Below are 22,344 nucleotides of genomic sequence, written 5' to 3' on the forward strand. Positions count from 1 at the left end.
AGACATCAAAGCCCGGGGTTTCCACTGTCTCCTGCTCAGGGCACCGTGGTGCCCCTGTTTAGCTCCTCGCTCAGCAGCAGCTGAGGCTGCCAGGCACAAGGGGTCTGTGTCCCAGCCCTGTGTCCCAGCAGACATTCAGTCATTCACTCAGTGCTGATTTCTTAATTCAGTGTAACCTTTTCATATCCAGGCTAAGGACAGCTCGACATTTCCTCTGCTTCCCAGGGAGAGGCTACAAAGCCTCTCAGCTCTGCTTCCAATGGTGCTGCACATCTCTGGGACGCATCATGCATTGTCAAACATTTGGAAAATGTTAAGTTAATTTTTAAAGCCTTTGTTCACCCACTTGAGTAATTGTCATGGAAAACCTGCAGTACATGCCACTCTACTCTGCCTGCTCCCCCCAAAATTCTACAACGTACAGATTCCCTGTGAGGGTGGTGAGGCCCTAGCACAGGTTGCCCAGGGAAGCTGTGGCTGCCCCATCCCTGGAAGTGTCCAAGGCCAGGTTGGATGGGGCTTGGAACAACCTGGTCTAGGGGAAGGTGTCCCTGCCGATGGCAGGGGGTGGAACAAGAGGAACTTTCAGGACCCTCCCATCCCAAACCATTCTGGAATTCTGTGATTTTCTCTAAAACATCAACATAACCTTTCTAAGACAGAAAGCAGAGAAGATGTGTGTTAACCTTGGAGCAAGCACCAAGAGGAGGTCAGGTCCACCTCTATATCACTGCAAGCTCTGCAGGAGAAGGGAAAGGAAGAGTTGTCTTTCAGACAAGGAAAACCACCAGTCTTGGTTGCCTTTTCCAGCTTTCAGTGTGTCAATCCCTCTGCTGTCTGAGCACCCTCCAGCAACTTAACACACAGCCAGTAGCTGCTCTTTGTCCTTCCCTATTGCTCTGCTCAAAGGGAAATATTATTTAAGATGGCAGAGAAGCCCTTGAAAATAACATCTTGGATAAAGTAATGTTTCCTCTCTATGCTTAATTTGCCATCCCCAGATAATGTAATGGGAGCAAGGTCTTGCCAGGCTCTCTCATGTACCATTAAGTATTGCCAGTGCTTTAAGGGATCCTGGGAATTTTTAAAGCCTTCCTCCATCTGAACATTTTGCAAGTAACATTTCTCCAAAAACGAAAGGAATCTTTCACATTGAATTAAATCACCATGTAAGAGATTAAAGGGCTACTTTCCTTTCACTCTTCTGACATCCCTTTGTGTTCCTGAATCAGTCTGCATCCTGTTCCCTGTTGATTAAGTGGATCTTTTTCCAAACCCTACACTTAGCAGAGAAACTTTGTAGGCTGCATTGTCCCTCAGACTGGCTGAGTTGTTTCTCTTTTAATAACCATTTTTCAAGCTGCCAGCAGCTCTTAAAAGTAGTTTTGGATTAAAAAGGAAGGAAGACATCCCAGGATTTTATGTTTCTAATTATGCTCCCAGAGAGCCTTGAAATGACTTTCATGATTCTATACCCAAAGCAGCCAAGTCTCTTGCTGCTCACACTGTTTCTATCCTGATACAAATCTATTCCCTTTAATGGGGCTATTACTGTTTTTAACAGGCTTATGTAAGGGCAGAATGGGGGCCAGTAGGTGGTCTCCAGCTCACACTTTTTTCTCAGTTTCAAACAGCTCCTGAAGGAAGAAAGCCACGTCAGTAAAAACAAGGCCAAAAAGTCACACATGTGGGGAAAAAAGGCAGCAGATGCCCACTCATTGTTTATTCCTCAGTCCCCAAGGCGAGATGATCCCCCAGAGCACTGAGGGTGCTGAGCTTTCCAAAGCCAAACGCTCCTGGAGGGCCTGAAATGCCCATCCTCTGCAGGTCCTGGGTCCATCTACTGCCTGGAAAGGGAAGCAGAATCACCTCAGCCATGCTAGGCTGGAGCCCAGCACTCCTGAGCAATCCCATGGGAGCCAGGTGGGACAGCTCGGAGAAGAAGTTACTCCTAAATATCTGTCTGTATTTACAATTAAGGGAATTGTGTCCTTATAACAACGTTTCTATTGAAGGCTGGATTTAGCAAAAGACACTTTGCACTTGACTGCATCCAAATCTTGTCCATTCCTGTATTTCTCCGTGGCACTCATAAGGAATGTGGGAAGTACAGTTAGTCCTTGTTGAAGGCTGATGCCAGCTCACCACTTAGCCTACAAATACAGTGTCTTCTAGACTTTTCACACTGGGGGAAGTATTGGATATTATTCTCAGATTAACTTTCATCTACAAGGTTTCTTGGCAAAAGTAGAAACAGGATCATGAGAATGTCTTTCATCTGGTTATCTGTCTCTTGACAGCTACTGAAAAAGAAAAATATGGCTGTTTCTTTAAAAATGCAAACAATTTCAGCTACAAGAGGGGCAGTAAGCAATAACTGTTCATAAAGGAATTGAAATACAGCTCTGCAAATAAACTCATGGTGAGGTGTCTCTGTGGATGGCTTCTGGAGAGCAGGGAGGAGTAAGGAAATATTCACTGAAAATAACCTTGCTTTGGAGTTACTCCGGTTCTTGTTCCTAGTTTTCTGATACCATGTTTTAGAGCAGAGGGAAGGGAAGAGCAATGCCAGCATCTCTGGCCATCCCTGCCCCTCTCCGTGCAGTCCCTCTTTGTGAGTCCTGGGAGCCGTCAGAGCTGGAGGGAGCTGCTCTGCTGCCCACGCTCTCCTCCGGGCACTTTGTGAGCAAGTAATGTGCTCTGCTCCTACTTTAGGGGAGGAATAAACTTCTAAAAGCCATTTACAAGGGTTTATGCGTGTCAGTTTTATTGCTGCTGCAGTCTCTGAGGCAGTTTGAGGTGGAAAGTCCTGTTGGCAGGGAGCTGCTGCTGCAGTCCCACCTCACCAAAGAGCTGTGCTCTGGCATCCAAGAAGTGCAGTATATAAAACACCCATAAAATACATGCTTCTTGTTTTGTGCCACAGAGATAAGCAATGCTTTTGAATTTGGCATTAAAAAACAAACCGCAAACCAGGGGTACCAGCTCTGTGGCATTGTGCTGTGATGGAACGACTGCTCCTGGTCCCTGGGTGCGGACCCCTCCAGCCACAGCGTGGCAAAAGTAGCATTTGCTGAGGGAACTTGGCATTTCCAAAACTGTCACTCCCCCCAGGCACCCCAAAGGCACCCTGTGAGGTCCATTCCTCAGATTTCTGCCTCAGAGGTGCAAAGCAACACAGGTTGTACAGCACACTCTGTCCTTTTTGTGGCTGGGAAATGCCATAGAACAGCCCAGGTGCCACGGCCAGGACCAGGGGCAATGCTGTGCCATTGTAGTGCCCTGCACAGCCTCTGGAGCAGGGCTGCTGCCTCGGCTCTGCCGGGAGCTCCAGGCAGGACTTGTCTGGACTGGCAGAACACTCACACTCCAGGCCTTCCAGAGCACAGGGAGCACAGGGGCCTTTCCTTCTGAAACAGCCAATCGTGCTAATGGCCTGTGAGATCACTCCAGAAACAAGCATCTGCAGTGGGTGTGCAGAGATGTGATGTGAATGCACCAGAAGCGAGATCTCTGACAAACTAATTTCTCACCCTGGAACATTAATAAGAAAACACTTTGGCTAAAATTCCAGCCCAGTCTGCCAGGGTAGAACACCCCTGGCAAACCCCTGTGCTGTGCTCAGTAGGTGAAGATGCTGAGTGTGCTTTCAGGGGGCTGCTCTGCCCCCAGACCCCATAACTGGTGATGGTAGAGCTGCGCTGGCTGTTGCCGTGGGAACCCCACAGGCTGCAGGCTGTGGCTGTGCCCCACATGGCCCTCCCCGGCTCGGGTGTCCCATGGCAGCGGTGATGGCATGTGGATGATGACCTCATCCCGGTCATCACCGCAGCTGGGGAAAGTCGAAGCCCCTCAAAGGCAGGGTGGGAGCTGGGGCAGCTGCAGGGCAGTGCTGTGACTGACCTGACCAATCAGTGCATGGGAAGCAAACATTCCACGTTTGGATCAGCTCCAGGGCTCTCTCCGGTGAAGCGTGGCAGCCACTGAGATCCACTGGTGAGGTTCCTGCCCTCTGATGAGCTATTCTTTGGCTGGAAAAATGTAAAATATTAAACACAAAATTTACTTGACATAGGTGCACAAACGTTAAGCTTGCACACCTGTGCAGGTGTAGGGTGAATAAAACCCTCACCTGGTGTGAATGTTTACACAAAGGGAATCATAAGGAAAACCCCAGGCTGACTAATGACTCAGGCATTCAGGACTAGAGCAAACAACTGTGAATGCTGATTGAAGCAATCCATTGTCTCCAACACGGGCTGAATAAACAGTTCATCATTGGCTCACTGTGAAGCTGCAGCACTTTAAATAAAGTGGCCCAACTGAACCCTAACAATTCATTGGCATTTGCTGTTAGGATCACTGTAATTCTCTCTCTCTCTTTTTTTTTTTTTTTTTTTTTAAGGGAATACTTTATGCCCAGCTGTGGTTCCGTGCGTAAGCTGGCAAGCAGCAAGGTCTGTAATCTTGTTGGGAGAAGTTTTTGGGTCTAGAACAGCAGCTGCCATCAACTAGGAGTTTCTCTGGTAGGTCTCTTTCAGGGCACGGGACAGTGCCCTGGCCACAGGAGATCCTCCCATGGCTTGGACGGGCCGTTTGCTCTTCCATGGAGTTCAATGCACGTGAGCCCCGCACGCGCCACACGCGTCTGCCCTCGGCATCGTCCTCGGCTTCACCCTCATCCTCAGCTTCATCCTCGGCCTTGTCCTCAGCTTCATCCTCAGCTTCATCTCCGTCCTCAGCTTCATCCTCAGCTTCATCCTTGTCCTTGGTTTCATCCTCGGCCTCGTCCTCAGCTTCATCCTCGGCTGCGCGTTCGGCTCGGCCGTCTCCCAAAGACCTGCTTCCCCGTGGCTGCCCAGCCCCCCTGCTATTAACAGGATTTAGCTAATTAGCTGCAAGCAGCGCTGTTCTCCCTCACCAATGTAAAGGGTTTACTATTTTTATCTGACTCTGGATGGTTTTGGTTCCTAGGGGATTAAGGTCATAGGGCACATATTTATTCAGATGCTGGAATTCTTACATCGTTTTTCCATTACTCAGTTGGGAAGGAGGAGCCTCAACTTTCAACTCCCTCTTCCTCCCCTCTGGCTGCGCCAGTGCCTGCTCGACCTCCCTCCCTCTCTCCCTCCCTCCCTCTCTCTCTCCCTGCTCAGCGTGGGGAGCCTTCTCTGAAATGAGAGCGTTCTTTACTTTCACTAGTGGTACAGAAACCAAAGAGCTTATTTTTAAACACAAGTGGTGTCCAAGAGAGCAACAGAGCTGCGCAGCTACTCCCTACAGTGCCCTGTTGTTTATCTGCAGCAGGAGAGTTTTTTTCCAACACAATTTTGAAGCCATTGCTTCCATATGTTGCTTGAAAACAAGGATTCCGTCTTGCAGGACAATGTTATTTTAATTCAGAAAAACTTTCCCTGGGTACAACCCCCAAAACCCTCCACAACCTGAACTCACTAAGGGTATTTAAGTAATCCAAATGCTGTGAGGTACAGCCTGAAAACATTCCTGATACACACACCTCTGGTTAACTGAATCCCACTAGACACTGTGCCCTTAAGATGGACTGCTGAAAAGGAAGAAAGTTTCCATCAGTAGTTTTAAAACCAGGGCAAACAAAACGTCATTTCAAGATATATGGCCACTGCCATTTCAGTCCTGCCCACCCCAGTGATGCTTTACTGCAGTTCATGAGGGATTGCCTGCTGTCACTTTGTTTGCTTCCTGGTGCAGAAATCACGCATGTTATGAGGCACTTTCTTCTGGTGTGCAGCATGGGACATGACAGCACCCAGGTGAGCAAGGCTCCCCTTTAGAACCGCACCTTCTGCAGAAAGACACTGAGATTCGTGATGAGCCTCAGATCCTGTAGGAATTTCTGCAAGACTCTCGAGATGGTGCTCGCAGTTCTGCTCTCTGCTCTTAAGTTAAAGCTTTACACACATTACCTTCTATTTTCCAGAGGACCAAAGCCACTGATCACGACCTTCACCCCACATCCACTGCTCTGCTGCTGTGCAGGCTCTTGGCAGTGGAGGGCCTTGCAAGGAGCCTGGAGATTTGGAGCTTGGCTCCCCAAAGGCTGTGGAGTGTGAGGGATGGATGGGCCATGCTCCTGCACTGTAGTCAGACTTGCCACAGAACTCAGCCCCAGCTGAAATTTCCTGCAGGCTGATGGCTCGGGGGTCAGGAAAGTTGTGCTGCTGCAGCTCAGGTGAGATGTTTGTCTTTTGTAACAGAACTTTGGCTGAGGATCCAAAACTCACGAGGTTTAATCCTGATTTTCTGTTCACATTGAAGTCATCTTTCACCCTAAAATAATGTATAAGTTATGGCCCTTCTCCTCCCATCTCCCCACATAGTAATGCACACAGGTCATTGATCTTTAAAGCCTGCTTCAGTTCTGAGTCTTCTTTCTATCTTCTCCACACTGTAAAATATACTACAAAATAAAAATGATTGGGCAAAGAAGGCAGAGAAATATGGTACACATTTAACAATAATATTTCTATATAGAATTCCATAGAGTATTAAATCTATTTAATGAGTTTTCTAGATTAAGCTGAAGTCTAGGGAATTTTTATTATAATGCCATATCCCATAAAAATATCTATGGTCCTGGGAGAACAGACACCATGTTGATCTATTTCTTTAATGTTAGGTGATTAGGTAATAGCCTTTCTGCAGGAATGATATTGACACTGTTACTCCTTGTGTAATTCAGTTAAAATGTTCTGTTCCTCAAGGCCTTCTCTATCCCAACCCCAGGACAGAATAAAAAGAGTGGAAGTGCCAGTGGCTGTGTAACCTACAGAGTATATACAATCCCCATTTTGAACTACACCAGGATATTTATATTTTTATATATTTTACATATGGGCAGTTCGTGAAGGAATGGAGAAGACCAGCCTCGTGAGGAGTAGCTCGTGCCTTGCTGTGAGGGGCCCAGACTCTGTGGTTCTCTCAGGAGCTGGGGGGTAGCACATCCCGGAACCTGGCCCCGCTCCAGCCAGTTTCCAGACACAAGGAGGACCCACAACCTGCCACTGTGTCCTTACCTCGATGTCCCACCACTGTGCTTTACTGCCCAGTGTCTGAGGTTTGCTTAACAGATTTTAAGAAAATCAAGTTTCTAGAAAAATGGGGCACAGAAAAAGAACAGGATTCATTATGCCAGGTTAGGAGCCCTGTGGAGACAGCAGGATCGGCCCAATCACACAGACACACACCAAATTACATCATAGTTCTTGTTTAAAAGAAATCAAATTCTGAGAAACATTAAGTGTCTTAAATTATAAATGAGTTGCCTCCGTGTGTGAGATCCGTGTGCGAATGGTTTGCTTATGAAACTGATAAAGCCGCAATTTCCTTCTAATTACCTTCTGAAAGCCTTGAGAAGGGGCTGGGGTAGCCCTACAGATCCCTCACCAACCGTGAGGGTGATGGGGAGCACCGGTTCAGAGTGCAATGGCATCACAAAGTGGCCACACCCGGTGAGAGCTGTGCCCAAAGGTACAAAGAATCCTGGCAGTCCTGGTCAGAGGTACAAAAACAATGCAATAATCTGGAATGGCCAGAGGATGGGTAATTCTTCTTACCATGAAAATCACCAGCCCTCTGGGAAGAAGGTTTAAAATTTTTTCATTAGCAAATTGCTCTGCATAAGTCCTTAATTCCCTCAGTGGGCCACCACACAGCTCACAGCCCCCTCGTGGTTTTCCAGTTTTTCTCTTTGTCTTTAGGGAATTGATTGTTCTACCAGGCATAAATTGGAAATAAAATAAATCCAACTTTTTGAAACTAGTATATAGATATTGTGATACCAGTGGTGTGGATATATTCATGTTCAGTAAGCTCTGCTTTCTCCTATGACTGTTTTCCACACTAATCCTATGACACTCTGGTCTCTGTGGTTTTTTTCTCACTGTTTGATATGAAAAGGAGGAATTGATACCACAGACCAGTGCTGGGAATTTCTTAACATCCCCTAAAACCCCTTTTTGTCTGCTTTTCTGGTAGAATCACCTGAAAGTCCTCAACTTTTGTTTTTACTCTCTACAAGAGCTGGAGGAAATGGTGCAGTTCACGGTGGTCACTGGGCTCTGGGAGATTGTTATGCAGGAAAGTGACCAGTGGTTTGCTGTTTATATCCTGCTTTCTCTAATCTGTTCCATATATTTATAAAACTTTCCATTTCACCCCTTTGTATACAAACAACTTGTTGCAACAGGGACTAGACTTTTTAGGAAAGAGCAAACAGGCCCAGCTCATCCCCAGCCTGTAAAGACTCAAATCCATGAGTTTTCTTGGGTCTGGTCAGGTTCAGACTGGGGACACCTGAAGCAAAACCCGGGCAGTCAGGAGAGCATCGTGGTCATTCCCTAATGCTCTGTGCTGACATGAAGCCCCAGTGTCATGGCAGTGCAGCCTGATGGCTACTGGTGACATTCCCCACGCACACGGCTGTCCCTGCTGTCCCAGGGGGAAAGCTGAGCTTGGAGCACTCAGAGGAACCGAAACCCACCATGGCAGCACTGCATTTATGGCTGCGTAGGAATAAATTACCACTCAAGTCGTATTTCTACTGAATAATAAATGATGTTGCAGCTTTGCAACGCCACAGGCCCAACCTTTCCCAATTCCTGCTGTTCGGAACATGGCTTCCTGCTCCTGACGGTGAACAGTGCTGGGAATAGTACGTGTGATTTCCTGGGCACTGTCCTCCTACCTGGCACTGCTCATAAAAGGCTGAGGCCATGTGGATAGCAGTCACTGTGCCCTTCTCCAGGAGCAGCTACACCTCATTTATAGATGAAACACCCCAAACACAAAGTCTGCACAATGCTTTAGGATTTCTGAAGATGTGTTTGCAAGGTGTGACTGTTTATGAGCTGTGAAAGTAAATATTTGGATGTCCTTTAGCAGACCAGACGGATCTATCTGGGGCTAAATCCTCATAAGGGGAAGAACTGCTGGAAGAGAATAAATATGAGAAACTCAAAGAGGTGGAAAAATATACGAAAAAAATCTTTTATTCAGCAAAAAGGTTAAGAACAGTAGTTGCAAACAAACAGTTTGGGGTGAGGGTGGTTGTTTGGCTTAAGTTTATAGGGACAAAACCCTCTGCTAATCTTTATTTGGCAAGTGACAAACACTGAAAGAACCATCTTAAACATTTGTAGGTTCAGTTTCACCTGGATTGTTAGAGGAATTCAAGGAAGTTTCACTTGGAAATTATGTGTGACAACACTACAAAGGCAGCCAGAGATTGAGTATTGACTGGAAACTGATGACAGCCCTTAGACTGCCGTGAGAACACTTGTGGGATGCCTGGTGGGGAACAGCAGTATAATGGCAGAGCTAAGCTCCCCTGAATTACACGGTTAGTCAGCAGTGTGAGAAGCCTTATGTGAGGATCCAAGAGATACAGGAACAGACATGTCACTGCCCGTGTCCCATAGTTCGGCTCCAGATCCCACTGTGGGCAACTCCCTGTGCCAGTAACCTCCCAGTGCTCATCCAGCAAGTGCTTGGTTGGAAAGATATTTTGAAAGATGAAAAATCACTTATTCACCTCGTCCCCCTCACCCACATTAGCTGCTTGCAAAGCCTCCAGAGCATCCATGTGCCTCGGAGCACCTGTGTCCAACGACAGCAGTCCCGGCAAGGCAGGGCTGGGCAGTGGGAAATGCCCCACAGGGACAGGGGGTGCCACTCTGTAAATGAGGAATCACGTGGAACAAGAATAAAACCATCCCCAGCCCTAACTGGCAATGGGCTTTTGGCAGCTTCTTTGCAACTGCCTGGACTTGAGAGTGACTAATGTGTGTCACAGTTACTGTGCAAATACCACACACCCCCAGATACGAGGGGACAAGGCAGCTTGTGGCTGTACCTGCATTATCCCGACACGCTTCCCACAGAAGGGAAGAACGGGGAGGATAGTATTAACTCTCCCTGTTGTGTGTCAAATCTTCATTGAAGGGGTGATCAGGCATTGGAAGGGGCTGTCAAGGGAGGTGGTGGAGTCCCCATCCCTGGAGGTGTTCAAGGAAGGACTGGACGTGGCACTCAGTGCTCTGGTCTGGCTGGCAAAGTGGGAATCAGTCACAGGTCGGACTTGATGGTCTTGCAGGCTTTTCCAACCTCAGTGATTCTATGATTCTATGAAATACAGCTGGCATAGTTGAAGACAATTATCAGCATGAACTGTTCATGTTCAAGAGACTTTGGACACATGCTCTTTAACAAGCTCTTTGTTGCTAACAGAAGCCACCCCACTGCACCTCACTGAGAAGTCCCTGGGTTATTGCTGGGTATCTGGGTTGGTCCCTTACCTTAATATAAAGATGCTCACAAGCTGTCTGGGCATCATCTTCTTGGAGCTCACGTTTCAGTTCTCCCAAAGTGTCCAGTGATACTTTATACAGGGCACTGGACTCCCAAGATACTGCAGAGGTGCTGCAGAAGTAGCACAGCTGCCTGCTGTTACAGGTGGGGATTTATGAGCCCTCAGTTTTATTCCCATGTCTACCAGTCCTCTTTTTTTAAGATCCCTTAACCTGTGGACCTTGTCACTGCAGGGTGACAAACACTGACACAGCTACCCAGGGCAGTGAAGGTGCAAACTTCACTGTTTGCCCTTTCCCCAGGTGACCAAACGTCATCAGTGGCAAAATGAGCGCTGCTCCCCGGCCTCACCTCACTGTGGGAGTGGCACGAGGTGTCTGCTCGGCTGCCCAAGACAAGGAACAGCAGCAGCACCTCACCTCTGCAGCCTTGAGCAGCTGGAAGAAATAGAGTCTCGCTGAAGATACCAGCCTGTGATGTCCCTTCTGCTCTGATTCACTCCTGTACACTCGGTATAAAGTAAATCCCATCCTACCCACTGCATAAGTCACAGAATCATGGAATTACAGAATGGTCTTGAGGGACCATAAAGACTTCGAATTCCAACTCCCTGCCTTGGTGGGGGAGACACCTTCACCAGCACCAGGCTGCTCCAAGCCCCATCCAACCTGGCCTTCAACATTTACAGGGATGGGGCAGCTACAACCTGTTCCAGTGACTCACCATCCTCAAAGTGCGCATTCCCCCTCCTGAAAACACCATGTCTTGCAAACACAGGAGAACAGCAACATCCAAATAGTTTCAAGCACACTGGGAAGCATCCTGCTGCATCTGGAAATTATTTTTGAATAACAGAATCAGGAAGTGCATTTAATTTATTTATTTTAAAAGGCTGTTTTCAGGGCATAGCATGAACTGCCACAGTGCTTGTTGGGGTAAGGGACAATACAATCCAGTAAATACAAAGAATCTTCTCATCTGTGTCACAGGTCAAAGATCCCAGATCAAGTGACAGCATTTTAAAAGAGAATTTTAAATAAAAGAAATGGTATTTGTAACTGTTATGGCAAATAGTCCATGTCTGTCAGAAGTTACATTTGTCCTTGTTGTCTCCCTCCCAGCCGAGTGTGAGCACAGCTGCTGGTCTGTGCCATCCACAGGCAGCACCTCTGTGCCTGGCTGTGACCAGCTCAGGTGTGAATCACCTCTCATTTCATAACCTGATCAGCTGGGGCTGCCCATAATCACAGCAAAAGCCTTTAAATACAAATAGCACTGCAGGTGTGGGACACTGAGATGGGAGTTTCACGCTCAGGGAAAAATCTCTCTGGCTCATAGGGTCAATCCTTAGCAACGCTGAAAGATATTTAGACCCCAAGTATAATCAAAAGCTGCAGACCCTGGGCTCTGCCCTGCTGCCTCCAGCCCCTGGGGGAGCCCTCAGCCTACTGGGGCACTCACAGTATTCCCATATTCACATCCAAACATCCAAGGTCTGAAAAACTGGTAGGAACATCTGTGCTGAGATTACTGCACAGCTCTCCCCTGTTGAGCTGTTTCTGGCTTGAAATGGGCTCCCCACAAAACCACCCATGTTATGGACCCAGGTAAGCACTTATACCCACAAAAATCTTTAAGAACATGTGTGACTAACTTGGGGATTTTGAAATTTGGATTTTGAATCTTGGAGGCATCTTTCCTGAGAGCCCAAGTCTGCAAGCCCAAAATCCAGCAGTGCAAGTGAAGGTGGGGAGAAGCTGGCACTCTCAGCTGGAAAGCTCACTACCTGTCCTGTAAACAAGGTACAGGGATGATCAGTGCTCACCTGGATGGATTCCAGACACTGCAGATTCTACACTTCTCAGCCAGCTGTCCTGGACAGTTATTGCAGCAGCTACAGACTGTGAATTTTAATTTTCACGCAGAAAATATCTCGTTGTAGACAACAATAAACTTCTGTTGGGAAACATAAGTGGGGCTGTGCCCCGTTCAGAAATAGTTTGGAAGAATCTCAAATGACTTAAATGTAACTGAAGGACCTGTAGCAGCTCTGAGAGCTGCAGGACTCAGTTTGCTGCTCACACTTGACATTGGCAACCTGTGATCTGAGGTACAGATTTGACACCAAGCACCAGATTTGAGGTTTTCTACTCCGTTTTCTGTGGCTCCAGAACAAAATCAATGTGTGGAGCAGCCACTAGTGTGGCCCTTCCTCTCTCCCAAAGTGTAAATCAAAAAAACACAACAGTGGAAATTCTGTGACCGTTTCCTTCATCTGTGTTTTGCAGCCTGCCACACAAAATAACCCATTTAAACAACTTCTGGGATGTCTCACAAAACCCACTAAGATCCCTCTCTGAGAGAGTGGACTTCATCCCTCGAGGTCAGACAAGAGCACACATTGCACTTGAGTAAAACACAACATTGTATTTGAGGGGTTTATTCTGATACAGTTTGGGGGTTTTTGTTGTTTTTTCCTGCCAGTACAGAAAGCCCCTCATAAAGGTCTTTCTAACTAAAGCGTAAGCTCCGAGCGCTGGCCCAGCACCGCTGCACCCCTGCTTTATTCCAGCAGAAAAAGCTGTGAAAATACTGGAACTTGGGTCAAAAACCCAGTAGCCCAAACCTACAAGACAACTCTCCATGGCACCTGTGCAAGCAGTGACATTGCTTTCCAAGCTGCCCAATGAAAATCCATGGGGACGGTGATGTCGGGCACTTACCTGACCCTCAGGCTGACTTGAAAAATTCAGCCTCCAGACCATTTTTCCTCAGTCACAAAGCTACTTAGTGAAAACTAACTTGATTCTTGAGCCTTCTTGCTCAATCTTAACATTCAAGGCAGGCACCAAGACTGGAAATAGTCAGACTACACTGTCTGGGTTTCAAGTGCTGGAAAACCAGGAGCTGTGATAGGAAACATGAGGCAACCTTAGCCAGGAGCAGTACTTTCCCTGCAGTTACACACCAATCAGATTCCACCAGCCTTCCAGCTCTGTGCAGGGAGAAAGAGAAATATCTGACCTGCATCTGCCCCTTCAGCCCGTGGGCCTCAGCTCAGGGTCAGAGCTGGTCAGTGCTGGAGCTGGTGAAGCTCCAGCTCACTGGATGGATGCAAAGTGGCACTTTCATACTTATTCCTATTTCCCCACCATTACATGTAACATCCCCACTTGCAAGTTATCCTTTGCAATATGTGGAGGAAAGCTCCAGCTCTACAGCCCACACTGCAGTTTAACATTCACGTCAGGATGTGTAACTCAGCCCTCACTGTGCGTTTACCCATTGCTCTTTCCCCATTGCCACTGGCAAACTTTTATACTTGGACACAGATTTGCCCCTTTTCTTTTTTTTCCACATAGCACAGCTACAGATCTCGTTCACCTGAATTTACCAAGCACCAAAGTATCAGCATTGCACCCCTGCCTTTGCAAACCAGCTCGTGTCCCCTCTATGCCTTCCCTGCATCTTCCATCATGTTTGTACTGGGCTCCTGCAGCAGCCCAGAGTATGGCTTCAGTCATTCCTTCCTTTTTTAAACTGGGAACATCTATTTCAGATTGGATGTTCCCAGTTGATGGGATGAACAAATTCTGGCCGGGCTGTGCACCCAGACTGGGCTGGGCCCATCCCCTTCGCTCTGCTGTGGGATGTTCTGGCCGGCCTGTGCTGCCCCACACACAGCCACTGCTCTCAGGTACCACCGCACTTCGCTCTGCATGCAGCGTTCTTGCTTTTGGAAACAGCTTCCATTATAATCCCTCACTGGGCGAGCCGGCTCTTGGGAATTCTTTTGAAAATGCTTTATAGATGCTGCAGTACTTTATGTTCCTGTTTTCTAAGGTTTTACTGACTCCTTTCCCTCCAGAAGATATGGGATTCACAGCCATCAGCCCAGGCACTACTCAGACACTGGTCTAACAATGCACAGCTGTGATGCTCTTGCACTGTAAAACTTCCTCCACCAAAGCAATTGGCAAAGTCCCTCCACATCACAGAGGCAATTCCTGCCCAGGCTCTTTACAGGGAACTTCTTGTGGTCTGCAGCCACTTCCCATTCTAGTTTCCTGTTCTTGAGCACTGCCAAACTTCTCACCTGGATGCCATATGGCTTGGGATCCCTTTCCAGCTGGGTGTAATCTGACACAGCTTCCTCCAGCATACCCTGGCTTTGATGTAATTGCTGCTGGCCAAAAGCTGTAAGACTGTGCCAAAAACCCAGCAGAGAATGTTCCTCCCCCCTTTTCTTTTCTTTTTCCCCGTGTGTGAACATGCCAAGGTATACCAGGATGGTGTGCTGGATCAGCTCACCTTTGACAGCTTGTGGCTGCATCCAGGTAAGATCACAGCGTCTACAGTGCAACTTTATGCAACAATTATCTCGGGAGCTGCACAAAACCTTAGAAGAAATAGTCCAGAGGAGTCCAGCAGTGTTCTGTTTCTCCGCACTGCATCAAATTGTGTGCCACGTGCTGGAGGCCAGCAAGTATCCCATGAATGAGGACAGGACTCCACAATTTCAACTTGTTTTACATTTAATGGTATATTTAATTTGTACCTTCTGACAAGGGAGGCCAGCAGAGATTTGCCATTCGAGTTGCATCCCTGCCTGAGAAAGTTTGCCAAAGAGGAGACTCTAAAGGACCGACCCATCAGTCACGCCCCGTGCCCAACAGGTTGCCCAGCTCTGATCCCCGGAGAGGCAGCCCGGGCAGGGGGGTTCTGCGGCTTGTGCCCCTGCTCCGATCAGCCGTGAGACACGGACCGTGCCAGGGGCTGTCTCGCACAAAGCAGCAGGGGCTGATCTGTTGTTTCTGGGGTTTCTTTAGCAAAGACACCGCGCAGGTTCCCCCCGCAGCGGGGGCTGCCGTGCGCTGCGGGCGGCTCCGGGGCACGCCGGGCCCCGCACGGACCCCGCATCCCAGCCCGCCCTGAGCCCCGCCGGCGGGTGGCACCGCCGGGGGCGACCCTGAGGACACGGCCGACTGCGCGGAGGGGCCGCGGACCCGGGGGTGCGAGACCCCCGCGAATGGCAGTCCCCGCCCCGGCCCTGAATTTACCAAGCACCAAAGTATCAGCATTGCACCCTGCCTTTGCAAACCAGCTCGTGGTCCCCCTATGCCTTCCTGCATCTTCCATCATGCTTGGCACTGGGCTCCTGCAGCTGGCCTGCAGAGTATGGCTTCAGTCATTCCTTCGCTTTTTTAGGCTGGGAACATCTATTTGCGATTGGATGTTCCCAGTTGATCTCGGGATGAACAAATTCTGGCACGGGCTGTGCACCCAGACTGGGCTGGGCCCCATCCCCTTCAGCTCTGCTGGCCTGGGATGTTCTGGCCGGCCTAGTGCTGCCCCTCACACAGCCACTGCTCTCAGGTACCACATGCACTTCGCCTCCTGCAGTGTGCAGCGTTCTTGCTTTTGGAAACAGCTTCCCATTATAATCCCTCACTGGGCGAGCCGGCTCTTGGGAATTCTTTTTTGAAAATGCTTTATAGATGCTGCAGTGCTTTATGTTCCTGTGTTCTAAGGTTTTACTGACTCCTTTCCCTCCAGAAGATATGGGATTCACAGCCATCAGCCCAGGCACTACTCAGACACTGGTCTAACAATGCACAGCCTGAGATGTCTTCTTGCACTGTAAACTCTCTCTCCACCAAAGCAATTGGCAAAGTCCTCCACATCACAGAGGCAATTCCTGCCCAGGCTCTTTACAGGGAACTTCTGTGGTCTGCAGCCACTTCCTATCTAGTTTCCTGTTCTTGAGCACTGCCAAACTTCTCACCTGGATGCTATATGGCTTGGGATCCCTTTCCAGCTGGGTGTAATCTGACACAGCTCCTCCAGCATACCTGGCTTTGATGTAATTGCTGCTGGCCAAAGCTGTAAGACTGTGCCAAAACCCAGCAGAGAATGTTCCTCCCCTTTTCTTTTCTTTTTTCCCCGTGTGAACATGCCAAGGTATACCAGGATGGTGTGCTGGGATCAGCTCACCTTTGACAGCTTGTGGCTGCATCCAGGTAAGATCACAGCGTCTACAGTGCAACTTTATGCAACAATTATCTCGGGAGCTGCACAAAACCTTAGAAGAAATAGTCCAGAGGAGTCCAGCAGTGTTCTGTTTCTCCGCACTGCATCAAATTAGGTGCCATGCTGGAGGCCAGCGAGTATCCCATGAATGAGGACAGGACTCCACAATTTCAACTTGTTTTACATTTAATGGTATATTTAATTTGTACCTTCTGACAAGGGAGGCCAGCAGAGATTTGCCATTCGAGTTGCATCCCTGCCTGAGAAAGTTTGCCAAAGAGGAGACTCTAAAGGACCGACCCATCAGTCACGCCCCGTGCCCAACAGGTTGCCCAGCTCTGATCCCCGGAGAGGCAGCCCGGGCAGGGGGGCTCTGCGGCTTGCAGCCCTGCTCTGATCAGCTGTGAGACACGGACCGTGCCAGGGGCTGTCTCGCACAAAGCAGCAGGGGCTGATCTGTTGTTTCTGGGGTTTCTTTAGCAAAGACACCGCGCAGGTTCCCCCCGCAGCGGGGGCTGCCGTGCGCTGCGGGAGGCCTCGGGGCACGGCCCCGCACGGACCCCGCATCCCAGCCCGCCCTGAGCCCCGCCGGCGGGTGGCACCGCCAGGGGCGACCCTGATGACGGGCCGACTGCGCGGAGGCGGGGTTGCGGACCTGGGTGCGAGACCCCCGCGAATGGCAGTCCCCGCCCCGGCCCTGCCCTGCCCGGCCGGGCAGCACCGGGTGCTCCGCGCAGCTGGGGGACCGACGGCCCCGCCCGGCGCTCGTGGACCGGCCGCAGTGCCGAGCCGTATCCCCCCGTGTCGTGTCCCGCCCCGCGGGGACGGCCGGGCCGCGGGACAGCGCCGCCGGCTGTATGTGTGGATGTGTGTGTGTGTGTGTGTCCCCCACCCTCCCCCGCGGGTGGCGTTGCCCTTTTAAGAGCGGCGCGGGGCGGCCGTGACGTCGCGCGCGCAGAGCGCTATCCCGGCGCGCCCGCCCGCCCGCACAGCCGGAGCGGCGGCGGCCCCGCGGAGCGCCTGGACCCGCCCGGCACCGGCACCGGCACCGCCGAGCCCGCACGGCCCGCACCGCACCGCCGGCACCGCCGCCCTGCCATGCGCCGCGGCCCGGCGCTAGCCTCCGCCGGCGGGAGCCGTCCCGGCAGCAGCAGCAGCAGCGCGGCGGCGGCGGCAGCGGCGGCGGGCGAGCGCTGAGCCGCGGCCCCGCGGGGCGCGGATGTCCGCGGGCTGCCCGCGCCGGGAGCTCTCGCCGCGCTGACGGGGCGGGCCCGGCGCCCCGCTCGCCGCAGCGCCCGCGCCCGCCCCGGGCTCCCCGCAGCGCCGCCGCTCCCGGCCGCGCTTCCGCCCGCGCCATGGCGGGGAAGGCGGCGGCGGCCGGCGCAGGGGTGCTCCTGGTCACCGCCAACGTCGGCTCCCTCTTTGACGACGTGAGTACCGCGGGGGCCGGGGGGAGCGGGGGCTCCGCGGGCCGCCCGGCCCCGCGCTCGGGGTCCCGGCAGCCGTGCCCGGCGCTGCCCGCGGGTGGGAGGCTGTGCCGGAGCCCGGGGCGGGGGGTGCGGGGCGGCAGCACAGCCACGGGAGCGCCCGTGCCCTGTGCCCGTCGCCGGGGGAGCCGCGGGGTGACACTGCCCGTGAGGTCCGGGGGCTCCGCCGCGCCCTGCCCGCCTCCGGGCGCTCCTCCCCGGCTACCGGCGGCGGTGTGACACCGACATGCAGCGTAATTTCTGTTCCGCGTAGTGTTCTCGGGCAAAACCTCCGGAGCGTTTCTCCCCGCTGCAAGTGAGGCGGGAGCACAGTTGAGCGCAGGGAGGAACGCTCGCTTGTGAACGGAGGCAGATGTTGAGGGATATCTCCGCGCTCCCGAACCCCCGGGGCTGCTACCCGGGAGCAGTCGGGCTCCGCTGAAGGCAGTGGCGAAGCCCCCTGGGCCTGAGCGATGCTGACATGTCCCACAGCGCGAGGGGAGCGTTTCCAGGGGTTTGCTGGTTGCAGAGTCGCGCACATCTGGCGGAGAATTAGGTCCCGACTTGTGCTGTGTGTTGCTGTTGCCGTGCGTTGGGACAGGCTTTGCTCCGAGCCAGCTCGGCGCACAGGGTGTTGAGGTGCAGTAACCAGCGTGTTCTTCAAAGTCTGCTTTGCTTTTACGTTGCTCTGAGGGCTGCCCTGGAGTTTGCACTTTGATTGAAGCACTGTGGTCGAAGGATGCAGATCAGCTTTTCTCCAAGTTCAGTAAACTTTTACAGTTATCACTACAGTGGTACAGTTAAATGTGTCCCCTCGCATTAAGTGAACGCTGTGAAAATATTCATTCCGTGGTAATTGTCGTGGTTGTGGCTTTGGACGTGTGCAGTGTTTGTGTGTAAGTGACGCCGTGTGAGTTCAGCGGGGTTTTTCCTGCCCTGTGTCCTGCTCCGTGTCACCGTCCCCGCCGTCGGGAAGAATGCTGCTGTTCAAAGCGCTCTGGTGCCGTGACAGAGCCGGCACCTCCAAGTACTGTCGCTGCAGGGATCCCGGGCTGTCAGACCGAGCCATTTCCTGGTTATTCCTGGTTGGTATTCGAGGCTCCCTGCGTTCCTCGAGTGTGTGAGCTGTGCACTGTTCGCTGTTCTGGAAGGAACACTTCTCAGCTCCAGCCAGCCCTTGCCTTGCCGTGGAAAAAATTAGTTTTCCCCAGCAACAAAACCAGGTTCATTTGGATCAATCCCACTGCAGGGTGGGGAATTGGAAGGCTGATCTGGAGGTCTGTGATTATGCTCCTGATGTGTGGCTGTTGGAGTTGGGACTGGAGGTTGCCTGGCCTGGCTTCTGAAGTTTATTGGTGCAGTTCAGGCACAGGAAAAGGTGACATTAGCTGGGCTTGGGGACTTGGCTCTTGAGTTCTGTGTTGGGGCTTCAAGTGACTGCTTATCCTTGCTGGGCCCTTTCTGTGCTGTTGAGGAATATGTTTCTCTGCTGTGACCTGGAGTGATTTCACTCATGAACAAGGACTCCTGCTTTGATAGACTGCACCTGAGCTGGGTTGTTCCTTTAACCCATGTTTTCCATTTCCAGTTTAAAATTTCAGTTGGTGATACATATTTTAATTAAACACTACACTTCTAGTCCAGTGTTGCCCCATCTCGAGGTCAGGGTAAGGGTGTGAGCTGCCACAAGGTAGTGTAGGGAGGCTGAGTAGTTGGGATGGCTGGTCCAGGTGTCCCACACTAACACTATCCTGCCAGCTCATGCTCCAGAATCCCATCCACTGCTGACCAGAGAGTCCTCTGGGAAGCATTCCCACCTAGAGTTCCAGGCCAGGTGACCCTGTAAAGGGTTGCAGTCAGCAGGCTGGGTCTGGGCAGGGGGCTCTGATGACGGGGGGTGGCCCTGCACAGTGGGAATTCTGCCCCCGCTTCCACCCAGGGAACCCTTGCTGGCTCTGCTTTGACCCATCTCTGTATGTTCAAAGCAGCCTGAGCAGGGCTGTGAGGCAGCAGCGTGATTTGCATTTCAGGTGTGTTTTGTGTGAGCACTGTTTGCTTGTGCTCATTAGTTGAGATCGGCATTTTATAGAACAACTTAAAACACCCAGGTTTGTCTTGAAGGGACAGTCTTTCCTAAATCACTAGTGTTGCTGATCTGTCTGTACTTCTGCAAAGAGGGGAAAATTGCCTTTTTTTTTTTTTTTTTACCGTTTAGTTGCCAGAAGTAGGTTATGATAACACACTGGTTTGCTTCTGCCAGCTATCCATATCCACTAATTACCTGTTGCAGTGGTGACCTGGGAGCTCATGAATAAACATGAACGGTGAAGAGGGACTGCACTGGGTTCCTTTCATTCTACTGCTTCTTTAAAGATGTTAATGCTGTATTAGATCTACAAATACTCTTTCAAGTTTCATGAACACGTGCATCTCATGAATATGAATGTGTATGATTTTTGGTACATTCATATTTACTTAAGCATTTAATGCTTTCTAGCTATGGAAACATCTCTTGTTTTTATCACAGTATATGCAGTAACAACAGATGAAGTTCAGGTTACACCTGAGTCCCTTCCTCTACTCACGCTCCTGTGATGCCCCTGCCCATGGCAGGGGAATTCAAATAGATGATCTTTAAAGATCCCTTCCAACCCAAACCTGTGATCCCAGCCTCTCCCTCTTTCTCTCCCTCCCTGTTTCCTTGCTTCCTTTGTCTGCACTGACAAAATTCCACATGCACCTTGTGATGAGCTGAGTGCTGTGGTGGGCACTGCATTCATCTGCCTGGCACTGCACTGCTTTTGCTCTACTAGAGTTTAATTACTTTAATGTCCTGGGCTTTTTTGCAATCTGCTGCATCCCCTTCGTTCTCTTCAGTTCTTTAAATGGCTTAATGATGCCTTTTTTTTTTTTTTCCCCTGGGACAAACACCTGGGAAAAAGGGGTGAGCAGTCAGTGTGGGGAGGCTGTGGGACAGTATTTTCTGTGGCAGAATCTCATATAAACAGTTTTATTACAGTTTCTGCTATGCTCACATTTATGCTGTATTTCAGGAGACTCTTTCTTATTTTACTCCATTTAAACCCCCTGTGGAAGAGGTGAAATTTTGAGGTAGACCAGAACTTGGGACTGCCCAGAACTTCTTGAGCTGCATGAAAGTGATGATGGGGAGGAGGAAGCTGTTTTATTACCTTTTGCAGTGCTTGAAAAAAACCCTAATAATTAAAGGATCCGAATCTGTTTTATCTTGAGCATGATGCTGTTGATACGACCTTGCCAGCAGGATATGGCTGTTGACCCAGATGTGCAACCTGACAAAGCTGAGTGGTGGCACCTGGCTGTGGAACAGCCTGGGCTTTGCGTGCCCTTCTTCATCTGCTGCTGTGAAAAGGGGTTTTGGTTTGAAAATCCTTCACTGCTGCTTGTCTTCTACTTCTGCACTGGGGGATGAGCTAAGGGGGGTTGCGTGGGGGCAGCTGGGATCGGGCTGTACGATGGAGCTACACCAGCAGCAGTGCCTGAGCTGGCCTGTTACTGAGGTGCCTTTCCAGGTGTCGTGGTATAACAAGCAGCTGCTGGTACCTGTGCTTTGAAAGAGCTGTCAGCTGGTACCTGTTTGTAGCTCTTGCTTTGTTTGGTGTTTAGGTGGGTGATAGTGTCCGACGTGGACAGCAAGGGATGCGCTTGCAATTGCACAGTTTGACAAGTTCAGTCAAACTCTGAGCCCTGCACAGCCTGCTCAGAGTGGATCTAAATGCTCATCCTGATTTATAGCTCCCTGGGTGCCAGCTGCCAAGTAATCCAGCTCTTGGCATCCCCAGTGTGGGCTAAGGACACACATCAGCCATGGGCTAGTGGAGTTTCTCTCAATCGGTGCCCTTCCTGAGAGCTCCATGACTGGAGCAGCAACAGTACAGGCAGCACAGAGGGTTGGGGTTTGCTCCAAGATGGGGTTGTATACTTAAAAAAATCCACTTTTCTTTAACAAGAAACCCAGCAGGTTTTTTGTCTTAGCAGATAGTTTTACAATCATCTGAGCAAAAGAGTTTCCGTTAGGAGCTGGTACAGTGTTTAGCCTCTCTTAAGGATGCTCAGAGGATTGTCTTGTAGCCCATCTTCTCCTTTTGATTAGGTGCTATCACCGACAGCAAGAGCACACAGAACATGAGGAAGTAATAGTGGCAAAGTGCATCATATAATTACAGATTTCTGTTAATGTGGTTTTTTAATAGGTGGAGTTGGCATTTTACAGGTTGCTGGGTTTCCATGAATTACCAGTGTATCAGTGTGATGGTTTAAAAGGATTTATTTCCTATTTTATTTCATATTCAAATATGAAATTATGCAATGTGAGTAGGATACCATAGGACGAAAGCCTTGCATGAGGATCTGGTAGTTTATTAACTTGGGTGAGCAGTAGACCATATTTTAAAGGTTTTATTCCTGTTCCAAAGTTCTCATCATCAATTTTCTTACCGTAGAACTTGACTTCAAAGACACA

At 50.3% G+C, this 22,344-nt stretch overlaps 1 protein-coding gene across 2 annotated transcripts in view; it reads left to right on the forward strand.

Annotated features, from left to right (window-relative positions):
* Window positions 1–17,666: 17,666 nt before the first annotated feature.
* Window positions 17,667–22,344, forward strand: part of INPP5A (inositol polyphosphate-5-phosphatase A) — a 188,897-nt gene continuing 184,219 nt past the window's right edge. The window contains exon 1 of one of the 2 annotated variants that reach the window (XM_050335517.1): window positions 17,667–17,807. In XM_050335517.1, the coding sequence (XP_050191474.1) occupies window positions 17,733–17,807 (75 nt within the window). In that variant the 5' untranslated portion in view covers window positions 17,667–17,732. The remainder of the gene's footprint in view (window positions 17,808–22,344) is intronic. The other variant, XM_050335526.1, reaches the window with a different exon arrangement.

This window comes from Myiozetetes cayanensis, unplaced genomic scaffold (genome assembly GCF_022539395.1).
Source record: "Myiozetetes cayanensis isolate MyiCay16 unplaced genomic scaffold, myiCay2020 scf10, whole genome shotgun sequence".
In the NCBI taxonomy this organism is placed as follows: Eukaryota; Metazoa; Chordata; class Aves; order Passeriformes; family Tyrannidae; genus Myiozetetes; species Myiozetetes cayanensis.